The 20,416-nt window shown below is 47.5% G+C and overlaps 1 protein-coding gene across 2 annotated transcripts in view; it reads right to left on the minus strand.

The window, feature by feature from the left end:
- The window catches only part of AZIN1 (antizyme inhibitor 1), a 483,491-nt gene that overhangs the window by 299,789 nt on the left and 163,286 nt on the right, over positions 1 to 20,416 (minus strand). For both annotated transcript variants that reach the window (XM_069220587.1, XM_069220589.1), the window contains exon 6: positions 18,659 to 18,790. In XM_069220587.1, the coding sequence (XP_069076688.1) occupies positions 18,659 to 18,790 (132 nt within the window). The remainder of the gene's footprint in view (positions 1 to 18,658; positions 18,791 to 20,416) is intronic.

Below are 20,416 nucleotides of genomic sequence, written 5' to 3' on the forward strand. Positions count from 1 at the left end.
ACCTCCCAAGGGTGGGTCACCCGTCAAGTATTTTGTGGTGATTTGTGCCAAAAATAAAATACCTCTATTTTTGTACAACTGAGTGTTTTCTTTCATGTGTGTAAGTGCTGTGTGACTACAGTGGTATTGCATGAGCTTTGCATGTCTCCTAGATAAGCCTTGGCTGCTCATCCACAGCCACTTCTAGAGAGCCTGGCTCCTGGACACTGCCTACACTTCACCAAGAGGGGAGACCTGGTATAAAGGTGTACGTACAGTAAGTATCCACCACACACCAGGCCAGCTTCCTACAAGTCCCCTTTCCTTATCAGGGAAATTACCTCTTGTAGTGCAGTCATCTTGAATGTGTGCGTCTTTATGAACTCATTTAGTGACCTTGGGTCCAGTACTGTTATTAAAGTATTTTCTGGTTTTGGTACACCCTTTTGAGTCTTTGATTCTGGGGTACTCATTCTATAGCTTCTTTGGCTTAAAAAATCTTCTATTTCCTATTGCAGTCATCTACCTTTATCCTCTTTGTCTTTAGTGGTGTTGGAGGCGGCTAACTATGCAAAAGCTGTGTTTTAGGATATTTAGTATCCATTTGCTAAAGGGGATTCTCTCCCATTCCTTCAAGAAACCTTGGATTCTTCCTCCTACTGTTGACTGTGTAGAAGAGTTCCTTGTGCTGCTGCCATTGTGGGGAGGTGGTGGACTCAATCTGCTGGATGGTAAGGCTGCGTAAGACTACACAGTTGCATAGCTTCTCTTCCTAAGGCTATGCGACACTGCATTGCTGCTGATCTTTACATTTTCCGCCCCAACTTTACTCTCTTGCTTTCCTTGCCCGGAGGCATTCCAGTAGAAGTATGAATGTTCTCTTCTTTGTGTTGTTGTTACAATAATGGGGTCTATTGGCGTAGTCCCCCCTGATGCAAGGTGGGTCCTTTGATGAGAAATTATACTTACCAAACATTGGGGTTATTCTCTTATCTGCAGCTGATTCCTTAAATCCTTTCCGGTCCTGGTCTAGCATGCTTTGAAGCCCTGGGAGAAATAGGTTTCTCTTTCATTCAGAAGTAATGTCTCATGGAGAAAACATGAAGTACTACTGGAAGAGGAGAAATCTGAGACCTAATTGCCTGCAGCTCTTTTTATTGCATTATATGCAGTGATGTAATTTGGTGGTGATGGTATTGATGGATAAGACTCCACCCCTTCATCTGCTGAGTCTGCATAAATGTCCTGCCACACACTCAATTAGGGCCTCAAATAACTTCCTTTTTCACTCCACCTCAAGCAACTCAAGTCATCAAGGGCATACTAATTTCTTTGTTTTGATGCCGAGGAACTTGGACGGTGAGATTGCGTGTCTTGGTGTTTCCACAACTTTGTATCGATGCAGAGTGGCTTTTTAGTGCCAATGTAGACCCAGTCTTGCCAATGGCGTCAAGCTGGCATTGTGCCATCTTCATTCCATGCCTTGGATCCTCTCTGGAGGTAGAAGCAGGTTTCGAGGGTTTGACATCACTGGTAACACTTCTTTTGGGCCCGAGTGGCTCTTTGAGCTTCACTCTGCACACTGATGGCAACAGTGCCCGACTGTCTGGGCTCCGAGGGGGTACCTTTTGTCCGTGTTCCTCCTGTGAAGCTGTCGTGTGGCTCCTGCCTGTCTGGCCCTTGAAAAATCCACTTAAGTTATCGTTCTTCTCCTTGGGCCCCCTCCATCTCCAAGATACCATCCTAATCGCTCGACAGGCCGAAGTCTTTTAAGAACGCCTGTTTTTTCTGCAATAATGCCATTGCGTAGTGTGCCCATCTCGGCTTCTGCCTAGTCCAGATGTTTTTGGGCAGGAACTCTACAGACGTCATGCATTCCCCCACGCTGTGGTACTTAGGGAGGCAGAGGTTACAGATCTTGTAAGTGTCCTTCTGTGCATACTTGAGGTGGCACTTGAGGTAGATTCTAAAGGGTAAGAGCTTCATACCCCTTACTCGTTTTTTGACCAATCAGACTTGTCACCACGTTGCTCCGTGTTGTTTGGCATTTTCTGTTTTTTCAGTGTCCTATCAGTTGTCGCCAATCTTGTTCCCTCAATGGTGATAATGGAAAAAGGAAAATGTTTACTTACCCAGTAAGCATCTGTTTGTGGCGTGAAATGCTCTAGACTAACATGCTCTGTATACTCCTGCCATTCAGTGTTGGGTCAGAAGGGCTGCAAGCTGTTTTTCTTCGAAGAAGCACTTGAGTCACTGGATCGAGTGACTCCTTCTTGGTCAGAGTGCGCATCGGCATGGACTCCTTTGTTAGATTGTTTTCCCCAAGCGGGTGAGAAAAGGAGTGTAGAGGAAGTATAGAGAAAGATGTCCATGCAAATGTAACTACATATGTACAACTATTTACAAGTACAAAGTAACTGAAACAGCCACAGGTGTCCAGGGAAGAAGGGTAAATGTGAATCTAGAGCACTACATGCCACAAACCGATGCTAACTGGGTAATATTTTCCATTCAATGGCATATATGGCTGTAGATACACATATCCTGCATAGACTGTAAAGCAGGTGCTCCATAGAAGCGGCAGCTAGCCTGCGGGAGTTGCAGTTCACTGGAAAAGTGTTTGTAGCACTGTAATAATGTTTCTTAAATGTATGCGATATAGGCCATGTAGCCGGCTTACATATGTCAGCTATAGGTATGTCTCCTAGGAAAGCCATAGTGGCTTCTTTTTTGTTAGTAGAGCGCGCTCTGAGTGAAAAGTAGCTATCGCTTTGCTTTAGTTTGTATACACTTTACTATCCATCCAACTATGCTAATTTTAGGTTGCGCATAACAGCGCGCATGCGCTGCTTTTCCGACGTGTTGGTACGTACCTGGGCATTTAACAACGCCCACCTCATGCCCATCACTATCACTCGTTCGTGGGCTTGCCCTTCAAAAATCCTTTGAAGACATTGGTAAATGGTTTAAGTTTGTCCCTCCTTGGGGAGGTTTTCTTACCGCCTTGGCTATCGCCCGTTACATGGCTAATTGCACTTTTGCCAATACGTTTAACTGTGAGCGAACTTCTCTTTTCTTTTGTGTCTCCTTATCGCTGATGCTCATGGCAGCCATGGTGCTGTGAATCGGCTCACTTATGTGAAACTGTATTACTTTTGATTTTAAAGTTATGTGGCAAGAAAAGTCCGGTTGGTAGTTTATAACGTTAATAGCTCTAACTCAAGCAAATGCGAGACCCACTGCATTGCAAATGCTTGTTGGATATTGGGTTGCATTTGTGAGGTAGTGAAAAAGCTACAAAGAGCGGTTTAGTTTCCCCCAAAGTCTTTGGTTCTATCAATGTAAAACATCATGCACATTTAACATCCAAATCGTGCAGACTCTTTCTGCAATTGAGTCAGGTTGCTGAAACAAGACTGGTAGTTCAATGGATTAGTTAATATGGAATTGGGAAATCACTTTAGGAAGCTACTTTGGGCTTGTGTGAAGGACCTCCCAGTATATAAATTTGGAACAAAGGTTCTTCCAAGGTTAGGGCCTGGAGCTCACCAACACATCTGATTGATAGATAGCGACAAATGATGCCACTTTCCAATAAAGATACTGAAGAGGACATGAATGAAGTGGTTCAAAAGGCTGGCTAATGACTGATAAGCACAATATAAAGGTTCCAGAATGGTGCAGGAGGCACTCTTGGTGGAATAACCCTTTTAAGGACGCTCAATGAAAGCATTGATGACTGGGGTTCTGAATAAGGAAGTATGTTGTCTATTCTGTAAATATGCAGCCATAGAAGAGAGATGTAAGCAAATGGAAGTGTAAGCTAAATTTACTTTCTCTAAGTGGAAGAAATAAACAATGTCTTGGACAGTAGCTTTAATGGGATTAATAAGTTTGGTTTGGCAGTACCATACAAAATGTTTGCATTTTGCAGCATAACATGCTCTAGTTGTGGGTCTACGAGCTTCCCTGAGACCGTCCATACATTCCGCAGGCAATCTTAAGTAACCAAACTCTATGACTTGGGAGCCACAATGCAAGGTTGAGACACATGGGGTCTGGATGTCTGATCTGACCTGGATTTTGAGTGAGAAGGTCCAGCCTATTGGGGAGCTTCTCATGAGGAACTACTGAGAGGTCCAGAAGTGTGGTGAGCCATGGCTGACGTGCCCAAGTGGGAGCTAAAAGGATCATGGTGAGATTTGTCCGATCCTCTGAACCAGAAATAGAACCAGAATGGAAGTGGGCAAGTAAGTAAATATTCCTGACCAATTCATACACAGAGCACTGCCCTTGGATAGAGGGTGTGGGTACCTGGAAGCAAAGTTTGGGCATTTTCTATTTTCTGCTGTGGCAAAAAGGTCTATCTGAGGAGGTCCCCATTTTAGGAAGTATTTTTAAAGGACTTGGGGGTGCAGTTACCATTCGTGGACTTGTTGCTGCATTCTGCAGAGCACTGGTCTGCAAAGTCATTGTCTGTTCCTGGGACATTCTCTACTACCAGGTGAATGTGGTTGTGGAGAGTCCACTTCATATTGTCAGAGAGTTGTGACAATTGGGTCGACTGTGTCCTCCATTTTTCTGTGGATTATACATGGCTGTCATATTGACCGTGCGGACAAAGACAACCTTTTGAGAGAGCGGATGATGAAATGCTTTCAGGGCTAGAAATACTGCCTGAATCACGAGATAATTGATATGTAAGGACTGGTGACTGAGATCCCAGAGGCCTTCTACTGTGAGGTCTCGAAGGTGAGCGCCCCAACCAGTCAGTGATGACTGGGGTCCAGAAAAGGCTGATCCATCAACAGGTTGGTGGTGTTCCACCATTGCAGAGAGCAGTGAGCATGGTGGTCTAACACTAGATCTTCCAGGTGACCCTGTGAATGAGACCACTAACGAGACAGACACTGCTGTGGGGACACATAGGAGTCCGGCATGGGGAACAATGGCAAGGCAGGAGGAAATCATCCCCAACAGGCGCATGATAGTCCTGACTGTGTATGTATGATTCTCCTGAAACTGGGGGAGAAAACACTGAAAACTGTGAAACTGAGCGAGACTGGGGGTATGCTAGCCCCAGCTCTGCATTGACAATAGTCCCTAGATAGGGCTGTACCTGAAGAGGTTGGAGATGGGATGGGATCAAATTGATTGTAAATCCCTGTGTGCGGAGCACGTCCACTGTCATCTGAATGTGATATTGGCACTGTGGTAGTGTGCTGGCTTTGATAAGCCAGTCGTCTAAGTATGAGAACACGTGTATGTTTGGTCTTCTGTGTGCAGCCACTACTGCTAAGCACTTTGTGAAGACCATGGGAGCAGTGGTGACTCCAAAAGGAAGGGTCTTGAACTGGTAATGTTTGCCTGCAATCACGAATCTTAGGTATTTGCGATGTGCAGGATGGATGGGGATATGAAAAAAGGCGTCCTTTAGATCTAGAGCCGTCAAAGTTGTCCTGTTGTAGAAGTGGGATAATGTCCTGAAAAATGACCGTATGTAAGTGTTCTGAGAGAACGTAGTGGTTTAAGGGGCTGAGGTCCAAAATAGGCCGGAAAGAGCCATCCTTTTCAGGGATGAGAAAGTATAGGGAGTATTCTCCTTTTCCCTGGTGTTGTAATGGAACAGGCTTGATGGCCCCTTTGAGGAGAAGGGAATGTACCTCTTGTTTGAGAAGGGTGAGGTGTTCGAGGGATAGCCAGTGAAAGCGAGGGGAAATGTTTAGAGGAGTGAATTTTAGGAAGCTGGGTTCTATTTGTAGTACACCACCTGCCCCCCCCCCCAAAATGTATTTTGCATGTTGTCAGTTATGTTGGACTGTAGTGCACTGGGATTCTGCTAACCAGGGCCCCAGTGTCTGTGCTCTCGCCTCAAAATGTAGTTGCTGGTAAACATTTTACACCCACAACTGGCATACAGGTTCACCCATGTATGTCCCTATTATATAGTACTTAGGTACCCAGGGCATTGGTACACCAGGGGTCTCCCACAGGCAGCAGCATAGTATGCCACCAATGAGAGCCCATGAAAACTGTGTCTGCAGGCCTGCCATTGCAGCTTGTGTCAAAGGGTGCATGCACCCTTTCACCACCAAACCTGGTCACTGCAATTACACACTATAAATCACCTCTCTGGTAAGCCTTTCAGCCCAAGGACAGGAGACTTGTCCCTAAGAGTCAGGGCACACCTGCATGAGCAGGGTGCCCCTACAGACCCCAGGGCAATTCCTGGACTCTAAGCGCAGGGAAGCCATCTTAAGGTAAAAGTGGACACTGGTCAACCCGAGTGGTCCAACTACATAACGGCTTCTCCAAACCTAGGCATGTTTGCTATCAAACATGTTGGAATCATGCAACTACACAGATTCCAGAGTTAGTTGCATGATACCATGTACTCTGGGGGTTCCTCAGAGGTTCCCCAGTTCTGTCTGTGCTGCCTTATGGGGTCTAGCTGCCAACCCACGCTGCTGCTGACCTGACACTGTTTGGCCTTCCTGCTGTTGAGCCCGACTCAGGCTGGAGAGGCAGTACAAACAACTTCCTGCAGGGGAGAGAAGTGACCACCTTCACCTATGTATTAGGAACTAAGGGCTGAGGTTGGGTGGCCTCTGAGCGCCACCAGACTGGTTTTAAGGGCATATTTGGTGCCCTTCTTGCATAATCCGGTTTGCACCAGTTCAGGAACACCTGGTTCCTGGTCTGGGCGCGAAACTACCCTAAGGACAGGGGAGTGACCATCCCTCTTGTCCAGCTCCTCCCGTAGGGTGCACAGAGCTCTACTGTAGGAAGGTGGCCTGGTGTGTGCTGGGTACCTACAGTGCTTACACCAGGTCAAGGTATCTCCCTTCTTAGTGAAGTGTAGGCAGTGTCTAGAAGCCGGGCTCTCTAGACGCACCTGTGGATGAGCAGCCAAGGCTTATTTAGGAGACATGCAAAGCTCATGCAATACCACGGTAGTCACACAGCACTTACACACATGAAAGAAAAACACTGTTGTACAAAAATAAAGGCACACACACACACACACACGTAACCAGAAATAGGCATAGAAAAGGTTGGAAAACAGAGCAAACAATAATAACCAATAGTGACCATAGGGGGAGCACAACCCATATACTAAAAAAATGGAATACGAACAAGGTACCCCCACCTAGGTATCTAAAATGTGTAGAAGGGAGCTGGAAGTACTAGAAAACCACAGAGGTAAATAACAGTACCCCTCAGCGACCAGGCATGCAGGAGTAAAACATTGGATTTTCCCCATACTACCCAAAGGAAGGAAAAGAAAAAAAAGAAGACACCCAGAGAAGACTGCAAGAAAACCAGCAGTGGATTCCTGAAGAAAGAAGACCTGTGGTGAGAGGGGACCAAGTCCAAGAGTCACTGTGGAGTCCAGGAGGAGTAGGAGCTACTACCCACCCAGCTGTTGATGCAGGATTTGGTCGCTGGTGATTAATAACAGGTTAGCACTGCAGCTCTGGAGCCGGAGTAGAGTTTCTGATGGATGGAGATCATGTCCCACGCTGCAAGGAAGATTGCAGACGGGTGTCGGTGCCAGAATTCTACCAACAAGCCTTGGCAAAGGCAAACTCGCAGTTAGTGAAAAAGAAGTGCTTCAGCAAGGCCCAGGAGGACTCAACCCAGAAGGGGTGGGGTCACAGGGAACCCTCAAAGTCAAAGAGTCCACAAGAGCAGAGGAAGCACCCACATGAGTACCGCAGGACAAGGACCCAGGAGTTGCAGAAGGAGCCGACGCAGCACTACAAGATAGGATCCCATGCCGCAGGAGAACGACGCATGAGGCTGTGCTTTGACGGATGGAGTGCTGGGAGCTGGGGCTACACGTCGCATGAAGTTCCCTTGGAACAAGTCTTGCACGAGGGTACTGTCCTGCGTGGGAAGGCAAAGGCTTATCTCCACCAAAGTTGGACAGCTGGCAGAGAGGACTAAGAGGACTACTCCGGACTACCATCCGTGATGCAGGACAGGGGGATCCTCGCAGCCAGTCGCTGCTTGTTGTAGGTGCCTGCGGTTGCAGGGGAGTGACTCCTTCACTCCAAGGGATATTCCTTCTTCGTGTGCAGGATGAAGAGTTGCACTCTTCTGAGGATGCACAGTGAGGTTAATGATGCAAAGCTGGCAGGAGCCCTGGAATCAATGTTGCTGAACAGTAGTTTCTTCTTGGAAGCAGCTTGTCATGTCCTGGTGGCTCCTGTCGCAGTTCCGGAGGCCAGAAGTTGTAGTAAAGGTTGCAGAGGAGTCCCGTTGGAATCTTTCAGGCCGAATCTGAGAACCCACCCAAGAGAGAGACCCTAAATAGCCCTGAAAGGGTGATTGGTCACCTAACCAGTTAAGCACCAATCAGAAGGGTGCTCTGACATCACCTGCCTGGCCACTGGGATGCTCCCTGAGTTCCTTGCCAACCCTGGAATCAAGATGGCAGAACCCAGGGACCTTTCTTCTTGGAAGCAGCTTGTCTGGTCCTGGAGGTTCCAGTCGCAGTCCCTGAGGCCAGAAGTCGAAGCAGAGGTTGCAAAGGAATCCTCCTGGAATCTTGTAAGCCCAAAGTAAGGACCCACCCAAGAGAGACCCTAAATAGACCTGAAAGAGGGATTGGTCACCTAACCAGGTAAGCACCTATAGGGAGGGGGCTCTGATGTCACCTGCCTGGCCACTGAGATGCTCCCAAAGTTCCCTGCAACCTTGGAAACGAGATGGCAGAACCCAGGGACTCTCTGGAGGAGCTCTGGGCATCACCCCTGGGGTGGTGAGGGACAGTGGAGTGGTTGCTTCCCTTTCAATTGTCCAGTTTCATGCCAGAGTAGGGACTGGGGGTCCCTGAACCGGTGTGGACTGGTTTGTGCATGGAGGGCACCAAATGTGCCCTTCAAAGCAAACCAGTGGCTTGGGGAGGCTACCCCTCCCAAGCCAGTCACACCGATTTCCAAAGGGAGAGGGTAAAACCTCCCTCTCCCAAAGGAAATCCTTTGCTCTGCCTTCCTGGGCTTGCTCAGATCAAGCAGTAGGGGGGCAGAAAACGGTCTGAGGGGTGGCAGCAACTGGGCTGCCCAGAAAATCCTGTAAGACTGGTGGTAGCAATGCTGGGGGTCCTATAAGGAGCCCCCAGAGTCCATGGAATCATACTTCCAAGGCTTACAATAGTATTGGGGTAGGATTCCGACATGTTTGATACCAAACATGCCCAGGTTCGGAGTTATCTTTTTGTTGTACCTGGACAAAGGTGTCCAGTACACGCATAAAATGGTGTCCCCGCACGCACAAAGTCCAGGAAAATGGATCTGGAGTTTGTGGGGGCACCTCTGCTAGTGCAGGGGTGCCCTCACACAAAGGTACCTGCACCCTGCCCTGTAAGCCAAGAGGGCCTACCATAGGGGTGACTTATAGTGACCTGGTGTAGTGACCTGTAGTGAAAACGCAGGGGCTGCAATGGAAGGCCTGCAGAACCCTTTGCATGGGTTCCCTATGGGTGGCAGAATAACTGCTGCAGCCCATAGGGATCCCCTGGAACTCCAATGCCCTGGCTACCTAGGTACCATATAGTAGGGACTTACATGGGGGGGTGGGGTGCGGGGGGGGCAGTATGGCAATTGTGGGAAGAGAAAGGTACAATTTAGAGGAGAGAGCAAAACTACTGGGGTCCTGGTTAGCAGGAACCCAATAGACAGTCAAACATAATGACAACAGGCAGAAAATTGGAGTAACCATGCCGGGAATAAGGGTACTTTCCTACATCTGTCAGGTCCACTTGATTCTGCCATCTTGGAAACAAGATGGGCAGAGGCAGCTGGGAGTATCAGACTGGTTAGGCCAGGTAGATGCCGTCCCTGACCCCAACTGATAGGTGGGCACTTCAGAGAGTGACCAAACCCCTTTTAGGATTAGTTAAGGGTTCCCGAGGGTGGGTCTTCAGATTCGAAAAAGACTCTCCAAGTAACTCTCTGCAAGACAGCTTCTGCTTCTGGCCTCTGCTTGTCTGCTTTGGAACAGAAACACGTTTGCCTCTGGTGGGAAGACAACCACTGCAACATTGTTTCTCTGCATCCTCCAAGAATTCTGCAACATCCAAGGCTGTGCATTCTCCAGGAACACAAGTGCTCTGTTTGCACCTCGAAGCATGAAGGAATCTCTCTTGGAGTGAAGGAGTCACTTCCCTGCATCCACAGGCACCCGAAGACAACATCGACCGGCTGGTGTGGTATGCTGTCCCATGGACATCCAACGACTCTACAACACAGGTGGCCAGTCTGTGGCCTCCTCAGGATCCTGCTGGTTTTCGAACCTACTTGGGAGACTGGGCCCCTGCCACTGGACTGAAACCCCTGTGTACCAAGACTGTTGCACTTGCCAAGGCTTATTGACTCTTCCTCCAGGAGATCTTCAAGCACCAAGAAGCCCCGGCCTTCAGCACTCTGCAGTCCGAAGATCAGCCCCTGTCCTGCAACTCCTCTGACATGGGACTTCTGTTTTATTGTGCTGCGGAGACCTCATTGTGACTCCCTGCTTCCATCACCTGTGGGTCACTTGTGGGGGCTCCATCAACCTTTGCTGGCCTTCCTGTGTGCTGAGGGGCAGCCCTGACTCGCCCTCCTGGGTAGAGTCTCCTGGATCTTGCTGGTCCCAAAAACTTTGCAAACACTTCTTCTGCTTGCATTTGCCAGTGCTTGTTGGTGATCTGACTGCTCACTGACCCTCAGGCAATCCGGTGACAGTCAAGGGACAGTTCATAAGAGACTCCTGGGATCTTCTGCAGCTCCTGGACGTCGCAGCTAGACGACTTTTTCCACCGACTTGCAGGAACTTCACCTCCCAGAGGGTTGGTATTGCCACCTAGGCACCTCCCAAGGATGCTTGACTCTGTCCCCTTCCTTTGCAGGTCCTCCACGTCCAGAATCCATCTCTGGGTTTCACCGGCCTGGTCCACGGGTCGTGACAGTAACTGGCCAATCAGAGGCTTCCACTGACTGGAGTCCCTTTCCCCCTCTGCATCCAGGTCCCTGATGTAGGTACTTCTGTCTTCGGGCATCCTGGGGTAGGGGCACTCTCCACTCTTGTTTGCTGGTTTCCTCTGGATCTAATGGGAAGGGTCCTGAATTCCACGAACTCCAACCACTACTCTCCGTGTTAGCCTATGGGACCACTGGGTGGGTAACTACGTTGCACCTGGTAGCTGGGGGCACCTACCTCTGGTGTTTCTATTTACCCCTAGCTAACTACCACACTTACCATGGGATCACTATTTTCCATTCCACTTTAAATATATAGCCTGGCCCTCCCATAGTTCCCTGTATACTATGCTATTTCTGATGGATATTTTGTGTACATATTGTATGTCGATATCTCCAGAGGGAGATACACTAATTCTAATCTAGAAGTAGTGCTGTAATAAAGTATCCTTTATTTTTGCAACACTTGTGTGGTTCTTTCTTGTGAGTGAGTTATTTTCAGAGAACCGTTGTATTGCGAGTGCTTTACATACCTTTAGCTGCTCGCTTCAGCTACCCCTAGACAGCTTTTGCTACCTGGAAACCTGTTCACTATCACTAAGGATTACCTGGACTCAGTATAGGGTGCCACACCATCGGTGTACACCATAAACTGAGCCAGCCTCCTACAGTAATGAGCTCCAGACAGTAACCATGTTGGATAATAAAAAGGACCCATTTGTCCGTAGTGATGTTGATCCATTCTGTATGAAAATTCTGAAGTCGTCCCCAGACAGGTGTGGAGAGTGGGGGAGAGGGTTGGGGTGGAGAGGGCATAGGTAGTCACTGTTTTGTTGTAGAGTTAGAGCTGCATGTAGTGGTGCTCTTTCCTCTGCCTCGGTTATTGCCTCTAAAGGTACCCCCGAATAAACCCCTAAAATATGAGGCTGAAGCCTGTCTGGGGTGGAAGGTAGAAGCCTGGGGTTGTAGTTTTTTTTTTAACCACCTCTGGATATGGGGCAATGAAAAGTGCCCCTCTGAGGAGTACTAAATGGCTTTTGCAGTGTCCATATCTTTTTTCAGCTTCTCAAGGGTGGAGTCCTCTTGAGGGCCGAAAAGGTGCTCCTTTTCGAAGGGCATATTAAGCACCACTTGCTGGACCTCTGATTTGAACCCAGAACATGTACGCCACGCATGCCTCCTTATTAACACACTAGTGCTAATGCAGCTGTGTCTGCAGCATTTAGGAACAGCTGATGGAGCCATTTGTGATTGTTTGACCCTCTGTGACAATCTGCTGCCCTCTTTTGTTGCGTTTATCTGGGAGAAATTGGAGGAGCCCCTCAATTTCATCTCAGTGAGCTTGTTGTATCTGGCTATCAAAGCCTGTGAACTGATGAAACGCCAATGAATGGCTTCCTGTGCAGTCACCCTTTTGCCAACAGGCACCCAGTTTTTTACTCTCGTCTGGAGGAGAGTCCCCTGCGGCCTGACTATAGGCCAGTTTCCATGCAGTGGTGGCCACTATGGAGTCTGGAGGGACCTAGGATCTCATGTATAGCAGGTCAGAGACAGCAGGCTTATATTTCTTATCTACTCTAGGGGTGACAACCCTAGAGTGGAAAGGTTCTTTAAAAATGTCATCTGTGAGACAAAGCATGCAAGGGAGCATAGAAGAAAAAGGATCTCGCTGTGTGTGCATATAAGGGCATCTAACATGAAGCCCTGCTGGAAGAGTCCCTGTGCACCTAAACATTATGGAAGGCTGTTGCCCGAGCTACTATTTGCTGGTAGGATGTACCATCCTCTGGTGGGGAGGGCTGTGAAGGATACAAATCTGGGTCAGTATAGAACACGGGATCAGGGTCATGTGTATCCCATGGATCTAGGTCTTGCTGTGTCCCATCCAAATCTTCCCCAGTATAAACAGGGAGGCACAGAAGTGTCGGGTCTTCTGCAGTAGGTGAGGCAGGTAAATGATGAGGTGAGGGAGGTGGAGGAGAAGCAGGGAGTGGAGAAGGTCGATCAGGAGGAGGAGGAAAAGGAAGTAGTCTGTGAGGTGTGCTGGTAGCCTTGTCCTTGGTGACCTTCTTTGGAGTTGGAGAAGTGACCAAAGCCTCTTAGAAGGACAACTTCCCCTTCAACATAACAGGAGGCAAGCAACAATGCACCCTGTACCCTTCTCGATATTAAGGAGGCACTGTCGAGCGTCCATCATCTCCATAATAGGTTCAACAGGTCATAGCATAGCTGAAGTCTTTCTGTTCCGAAAGCGTTGGCTCCCATGTTTTCAGCACTGAAAGTTTCAGTCGGTGTCCTTTTGTCAGCACCAAGGCAGAGGTGGTAGCTCAGAGCCTAAGTACTCGGTGCTGAAGTCCGCATCAAGAAGACTCGGACCGAGGAGCTGGCGGTCGATGCCGAAGATAGTGTTGTGGTCTTGGCTATCTTTAGAGCCAAGCCGAGGGCAGGCCAGCATAAGCAGTTTTTTCAGGGCCAGTCTTGGCCTGGTGGCAGTGGTGGTCCGGCAACCTCTGTAAAGGTACTATCAAAGGAACACACAGAGGCCGGTATCTGGGGTATAATCGTGGCATTTATTACTGGGGCCCTCAACGAACAAGAGAAAAGAAAAAATTAAATAACAAAAGAATCCTGGCTTCTTCTGGGAGTAGGTCAGTGTTATTGGTTTGTCTGTTTTCCCTCTCTTCTTTCTTCTGATTTCTTATGTGCTGTTTCTTTCTTTAATTACAGTGTAGGAAGTTGGCTCTGTATGCACTATTTCAAAGTAAGGAATAGTATGCACAGAGTCCAAGGGTTCCCCTTAGAGGTAAGATAGTGGCAAAAAGAGAATACTAATGCTCTATTTTGTGGTAGTGTGGTCGAGCAGTAGGCTTATCAAAGGAGTAGTGTTAAGCATTTGTTGTGCATACACACAGGCAATAAATGAGGAACACACACTCAGAGACAAATCCAGCCAATAGGTTTTGTTATAGAATAATATATTTTCTTAGTTTATTTTAAGAACCACAGGTTCAAATTCTACATGTAATATCTCATTTGAAAGGTATTGCAGGTAAGTACTTTAGGAACTTTGAATAATTACAGTAGCATATATACTTTTCATATAAAACACAAATAGCTGTTTTAAAAGTGGACACTTTGTGCAATTTTCACAGTTCCTGGGGGAGGTAAGTTTTTGTTAGTTTTGTCAGGTAAGTAAATCACTTACAAGTCTCAAGTTTGGGTCCAAGGTAGCCCACCGTTGGGGGTTCAGAGCAACCCCAAAGTTACCACACCAGCAGCTCAGGGCCGGTTAGGTGCAGAGGTCAAAGAGGTGCCCAAAACACATAGGCTTCAATGGAGAGAAGGGGGTGCCCCCGGTTCCAGTCTGCCAGCAGGTAAGTACCCGCGTCTTCAGAGGGCAGACCAGGGGGGTTTTGTAGGGCACCGGGGGGGGACCCAAGTCAGCACAAAAAGTACACCCTCAGCAGCGCGGGGGCGGCCGGGTGCAGTGTGCAAACACGCGTCGGGTTTTCAATGAGAGACCAAGGGATCTCTTCAGCGGTGCAGGCAGGAAAGGGGGGGGCTCCTTGGGGTAGCCACCACCTGGGCAAGGGAGAGGGCCTCCTGGGGGTCACTCCTGCACAGGAGTTCCGTTCCTTTAGGTGCTGGGGGCTGCGGGTGCAGAGTCTTTTACAGGCGTCGGGATCCGAGGAGCAGGCAGTCGCGGTCTGGGGGAGCCTCGGGATTCCCTCTGCAGGCGTCGCTGTGGGGGCTCAGGGGGGACAACTTTGGTTACTCACGGTCTCGGAGTCGCCGGAGGGTCCTCCCTGAGGTGTTGGTTCTCCACCAGTCGAGTCGGGGTCGCCGGGTGCAGTGTTGCAAGTCTCACGCTTCTTGCGGGGAGTTGCAGGGGTCTTTAAATCTGCTCCTTGAAACAAAGTTGCAGTTCTTTTGGAGCAGTGCCGCTGTCCTCGGGAGTTTCTGGTCTTTCTTGAAGCAGGGCAGTCCTCAGAGGATTCAGAGGTCGCTGGTCCCTTGGAAAGCATCACTGGAGCAGGGTTCTTTGGAAGGCAGGAGACAGGCCGGTAGGACTGGGGCCAAAGCAGTTGGTGTCTTCTGTTCTTCCTCTGCAGGGGTTTTTCAGCTCAGCAGTCTTCTTCTTGTAGGTTTCAGGAATCTCAATTCTTAGGTTCAGGGGAGCCCTTAAATACTAAATTTAAGGGTGTGTTTAGGTCTGGGGGGTTAGTAGCCAATGGCTACTAGCCCTGAGGGTGGGTACACCCTCTTTGTGCCTCCTCCCAAGGGGAGGGGGTCACATTCCTATCCCTATTGGGGGAATCCTCCTTCTACAAGATGGAGGATTTCTAAAAGTCAGAGTCACCTCAGCTCAGGACACCTTCGGGGCTGTCCTGACTGGCCAGTGACTCCTCCTTGTTTTTCTCATTATCTCTCCTGGACTTGCCGCCAAAAGTGGGGGCTGGGTCCAGGGGGCGGGCATCTCCACTAGCTGGAGTGCCCTGGGGCATTGTAACACGAAGCTTGAGCCTTTGAAGCTCACTGCTAGGTGTTACAGTTCCTGCAGGGGGGAGGTGTGAAGCACCTCCACCCAGAGCAGGCTTTGTTTCTGTCCTCAGAGGGCACAAAGGCTCTCACCGCATGAGGTCAGAAACTCGTCTCTCAGCAGCAGGCTGGCACAGACCAGTCAGTCCTGCACTAAACAATTGGGTAAGATACAGGGGGCATCTCTAAGATGCTCTCTGTGTGCATTTTTTTATAAATCCAACACTGGCATCAGTGTGGGTTTATTATTCTGAGAAGTTTGATACTAAACTTCCCAGTATTCAGTGTAGCCATTATGGAGCTGTGGAGTTCGTTTTTGACAGACTCCCAGACCATATACTCTTATGGCTACCCTGCACTTACAATGTCTAAGGTTTTGCTTAGACACTGTAGGGGCATAGTGCTCATGCACTGGTGCCCTCACCTATGGTATAGTGCACCCTGCCTTAGGGCTGTAAGGCCTACTAGAGGGGTGACTTATCTATACTGCATAGGCAGTGTGAGGTTGGCATGGCACCCTGAGCGGAGTGCCATGTCGACTTACTCGTTTTGTTCTCATCAGCACACACAAGCTGGCAAGCAGTGTGTCTGTGCTGAGTGAGGGGTCACCAGGGTGGCATAAGATATGCTGCAGCCCTTAGAGACCTTCCCTGGCATCAGGGCCCTTGGTACCAGGGGTACCAGTTACAAGGGACTTACCTGGATGCCAGGGTGTGCCAATTGTGGAATCAAAAGTACATTTTAGGTGAAAGAACACTGTTGCTGGGGCCTGGTTAGCAGGGTCCCAGCACACTTCTCAGTCAAGTCAGCATCAGTATCAGTATCAGGCAAAAAGTGGGGGGTAACTGCAACAGGGAGCCATTTCTTTACATACAGGAATGTACCAACAGCCTCCAAGCTCCTCGTCTCCCGGGATCATGGGGAGAAAATAAAATAAAAGGCCCTTTTCAGTTACGTGGCGTCTTATTTTTTATTTTGTTTTTCGGATTTTTTTTTATTTGCTTCTTTTTCTTAGTGGCATGTAAGGCTAACAATAGGCTCCATGAAAGGGGGGGGGGGGGGAGCAGAGGGTGTGGGTCACCGATGTGTGACCAAGGACTTAGGGATCACCCTAGTGCCATCTTTTCACGTACACAAACCTATCTGTATCAGTGTTTGGGTACTGGAATAGTACCAACTGTGTATTCTCCGTCTCCCTCTAATTTTCCCACTTCTCCCTTTTCCCTTGTGCCCAATCCTGAAATCGACTGTCTACCTGTGACGTCCACGCCCCTCCAGGGATGTGGGGGGCCTAAGTGTTCCTCCCGTCGGTTGTTCACCGGCTGCCTTCTCTTGTCCAGCTTCCTTTGTCTCTTCTCTGTGGGTTTCCTGTGTCTTTCTCCTCGTTCCTCGGGTCTCTGGACACGCTCTCCTCACTGCTCAGGTTCCAGTCTGTACTCTTCTTGCTCCTGTTGACTCAGACTCTTTTCTCCTTCTCCCTCCAGTCGCCGTCTTTCTCCCCTTTCCAGCTCCATTTACCAGCGTCCCTTTCCTCCGGTGTTCACACGTCGGCACGCACTTCCATGCGTACCGATGTGACGCGTATGGTTCCTGCTGACCAGGTTCTTTTGGCGGTCATTGTTCTCGCAGGGCCCTTTTAGCAGTTTTACGGTGAACAAGAGGGGCCAAGGTATCCACAGGTTGCGCTGTCGTCACCTCATGGCTTTTGATATCAGAGTCCTGCATGAGGAAGGCCTCCTCATAATCCGGCTCCTCCTGGGCGTACTACTCCCCCAAAGATGTCCGGAGTTTCATTTGTAGTCTTGTGCGCCATCTCCCACCGATGAGCTCTTCGGTCCCTAAGGGTTTTATTCAACCAGAAGGATTTCAGGCGTTGCAGGTAGCCTCCTGGTGATTGGGGATGAGGCACAAGTTACATACCAGATGTTGCTTGGTGTGGGGGAATTGAGAGCAGCACAGAGGACAGAAGCTAAACAGCATCTGTTCCATCAGCTCAGTATATTCTTTGGTGCCGCATGTTGAGGTAGGCCTGAAACAGGTGAGGTCACCTAGAGGGTGCGTAGTCCGTGCCCGGTCGGACGAGTGGAGAATAACGCGAGAACAAAAATACACAATCAAGAAAACAATACCACTGCTAAAGGGAAGCTGGAATGAAAGATTTCAAACCCAAGTCTTAGACAGAGCAAAGACACAGACGGAGCAAAGACACACCGGAGAGAAAATCTAAGAAAGGAGACGATGCCCATGTGCAGTATCACCAAGGAGTTGTCACTCGATCCTGTGATTTGAAAATGCTTCTTTGAAGAAAAACAACTTTTAAACACTCCAGACCCAAAATAAATGGCAGGACTATGGAGAGCATGTGTATCTCCTGCCACAGATGCCGTCAAACATGATTTTTCTTCTCGCAATTCTTTCCTCTTCTACTCTAGAGCACTCCCTTAGAATTGCACACACAACAGCAGAACAAATAATCTGAAGATGGTGACTGCGTCGACAGATTCCCAGGGCACACATCTCGTTTCACAAAAGGGGAGGGGTTGAGTACAGAGAAAAGAGACTATCATGGACCTAACCATTAGATGGCGGAATAATGCACAGCATGTGAATCCAGAAAAGATTACCGCTACAAAACACGTACTATGTTGAATAAGGTATGTGGAAGCAGCTCGCAAACATTCATACAGCACACACACAATCAACAAAAAAATAGCGCCAAAGTAAAAGGTATATTAGCCACAAAAATTTAGAAAACATTATTACTACAATAAATAGATTTTGAACCATACAATTTCAGACTATAAGTACTACCATGTTTCCATTGTGCCAAATAAAGTGCTCCACATACAGTCTCATTTAGGAACACTATAAACCCCTACTTGCACTACCGAACTGATGGAGTCGCTCCCAAATCATGCTCAGAGCACCTATGGTTAGAGGGTGACCACCAAGAAAATTCTTAGAATTTATTGTAATAAAAAAAAAAACTGAATGGATAAAAAAAAATAGCAAGCGTCGGAGATATAATATACAATTTCAGTTCACATAAGTTAAGTTTCATTTTACTACTGGAAAAAAGATTAAATGTGAAAAGCAAATACCCCATTAAAGAAGATTTAGAACTAGTCATTCGGGCATACAATCAGGACTAAGAAACAGGTTATAAATCTACATACTTAACACCAATTATGTCGACACTGAGCTCCTTAGCACATTCCAAAAGGTGTCTACAGCCCTTCAATGTGGTGCCAATGGTCATGTTCACCTCCTCTTCTGTGAGATCTTCTGTTGCAATGTGAAGCAATAGCCTAAGAGAAGGGAAAATTATTTGAGCACAGATGGTCATTGCATAAAGTATGCAGCTAAGGAAGACTCAATTAAGTTGCAGTACTCCAGCTGTTTCGTCTGCTATCAAAACTCTGTGGGGAAAAAAAACGATCAGTTTGCAAGTGCTAAGAAGGAGGATAATGGTCTTGATACTATTTTCTGCTGCAAGTAATTAACTTTACATTTCTGAGATTCCCAAAAAACACACACCTCCCCTCCCCCCTCACTTAATTACTCTTCAATAAGGCTGGACGGGCTAGGTATGAGTTACCTGCTTTGTCACAAGTATGATTCTTTATCCATCTGTTCAGATTAGGCAGATTTCCTAGTACTGGGCTACAAAACGTCTCTTAAATGCTGCAAATTATTCTTTAAACATGATTCCATAGATAGTGACCTAGAATTCCAAACACCACTTGCTACAGCAAACGCTTCATGATTGTTCAGCTTTTAATATTAAAAAATAATAATAATAATTAAAAAAAACTTTGTGACGTATCTGGTACTCTCAATTCTGGTTTCCCTTTCTTTTACAAATAGGTGGAAATGCAGGCACCACTTGCAGAGCAGTGGAGGAAAAAGCCTTCTAAAAAAGATTAATCCACTTCTTTGGTGAGGAACTCATGAGCCAGTGCCCTTCTAGTCCACTCGTTTGGAACTGCAGCCACAAAGTTAGCAACGTTACCAGCCTAATCAGTATTTTCGTTTTTTTTTTTTTTTTTTTTTTTTTTTTTAACTAATATAGTTGTAGCACGGAATAGATCAAGAGTAGAAGAATCAAGATTACCACAATATTTCCTTTCAGAACCTTCCGGTCTATCTTTCTTCCAGTTTGAAACTCCAAAAACCTGATAGGAGGGGGCAGAGTAAACATGTTGTGCAAAACATTTTGGCTACAGAATGGATTCCAACTCCCCATCCCCTTTGAAATATGCACTGGGGGACAAATACTTGCAGGAGGCACAAGCGTAGAAGACATTAGTTACTTATCTGTAACTCCAGTTCTCACGTGATGGTATCTTTCATATATTCACATGCCTGAATAATTTCTTGTCAGGAGTAAACAGTATTAAAACGGCCATAGATCTCAGTATTTTTCGGTTTTACTTCACATTTTTTATTAGTAACTGAAAATGCAATCACTCCTGCCCAAAACACTTGATGCACTTATGCCCATATATAGGTAATATATTCAGAGTATGTTAGAGATTCTCCTCAGTTCCATCTGTGATCAGTTATTCTAAGGAAAGAACCTATATTATGTCTCTTGCGCAACGGGTTCTTCGTAGCAATTCTGCACAATGTTTTGATTGATAGCTATACTAAGTCAGTTCGGCTAATCTATTTTTGGCTCGGTTTTGACACTTGCCCCAGTGTTTCGCTACAAGCCACATGGCCAGCAGCAGCCTTAGGTTACTGTTCACCTTATCTAAAGTAACACAAAACTCATACAATGAGGTTGAAATGCCAGCTCTCCTACTCCCTGTACAAGTCACTACATCTCAAAGTTTCTAGCGCAAGCGTAAGAATAATATATAATAGATGAGCCTCTGATCAGGAAGAAGGGATGGATGTTGCAACATTGTCTTTTGTGAGGCAAAGGTAGG

This window comes from Pleurodeles waltl, chromosome 2_2, assembly GCF_031143425.1.
Source record: "Pleurodeles waltl isolate 20211129_DDA chromosome 2_2, aPleWal1.hap1.20221129, whole genome shotgun sequence".
Classification (NCBI taxonomy): Eukaryota; Metazoa; Chordata; class Amphibia; order Caudata; family Salamandridae; genus Pleurodeles; species Pleurodeles waltl.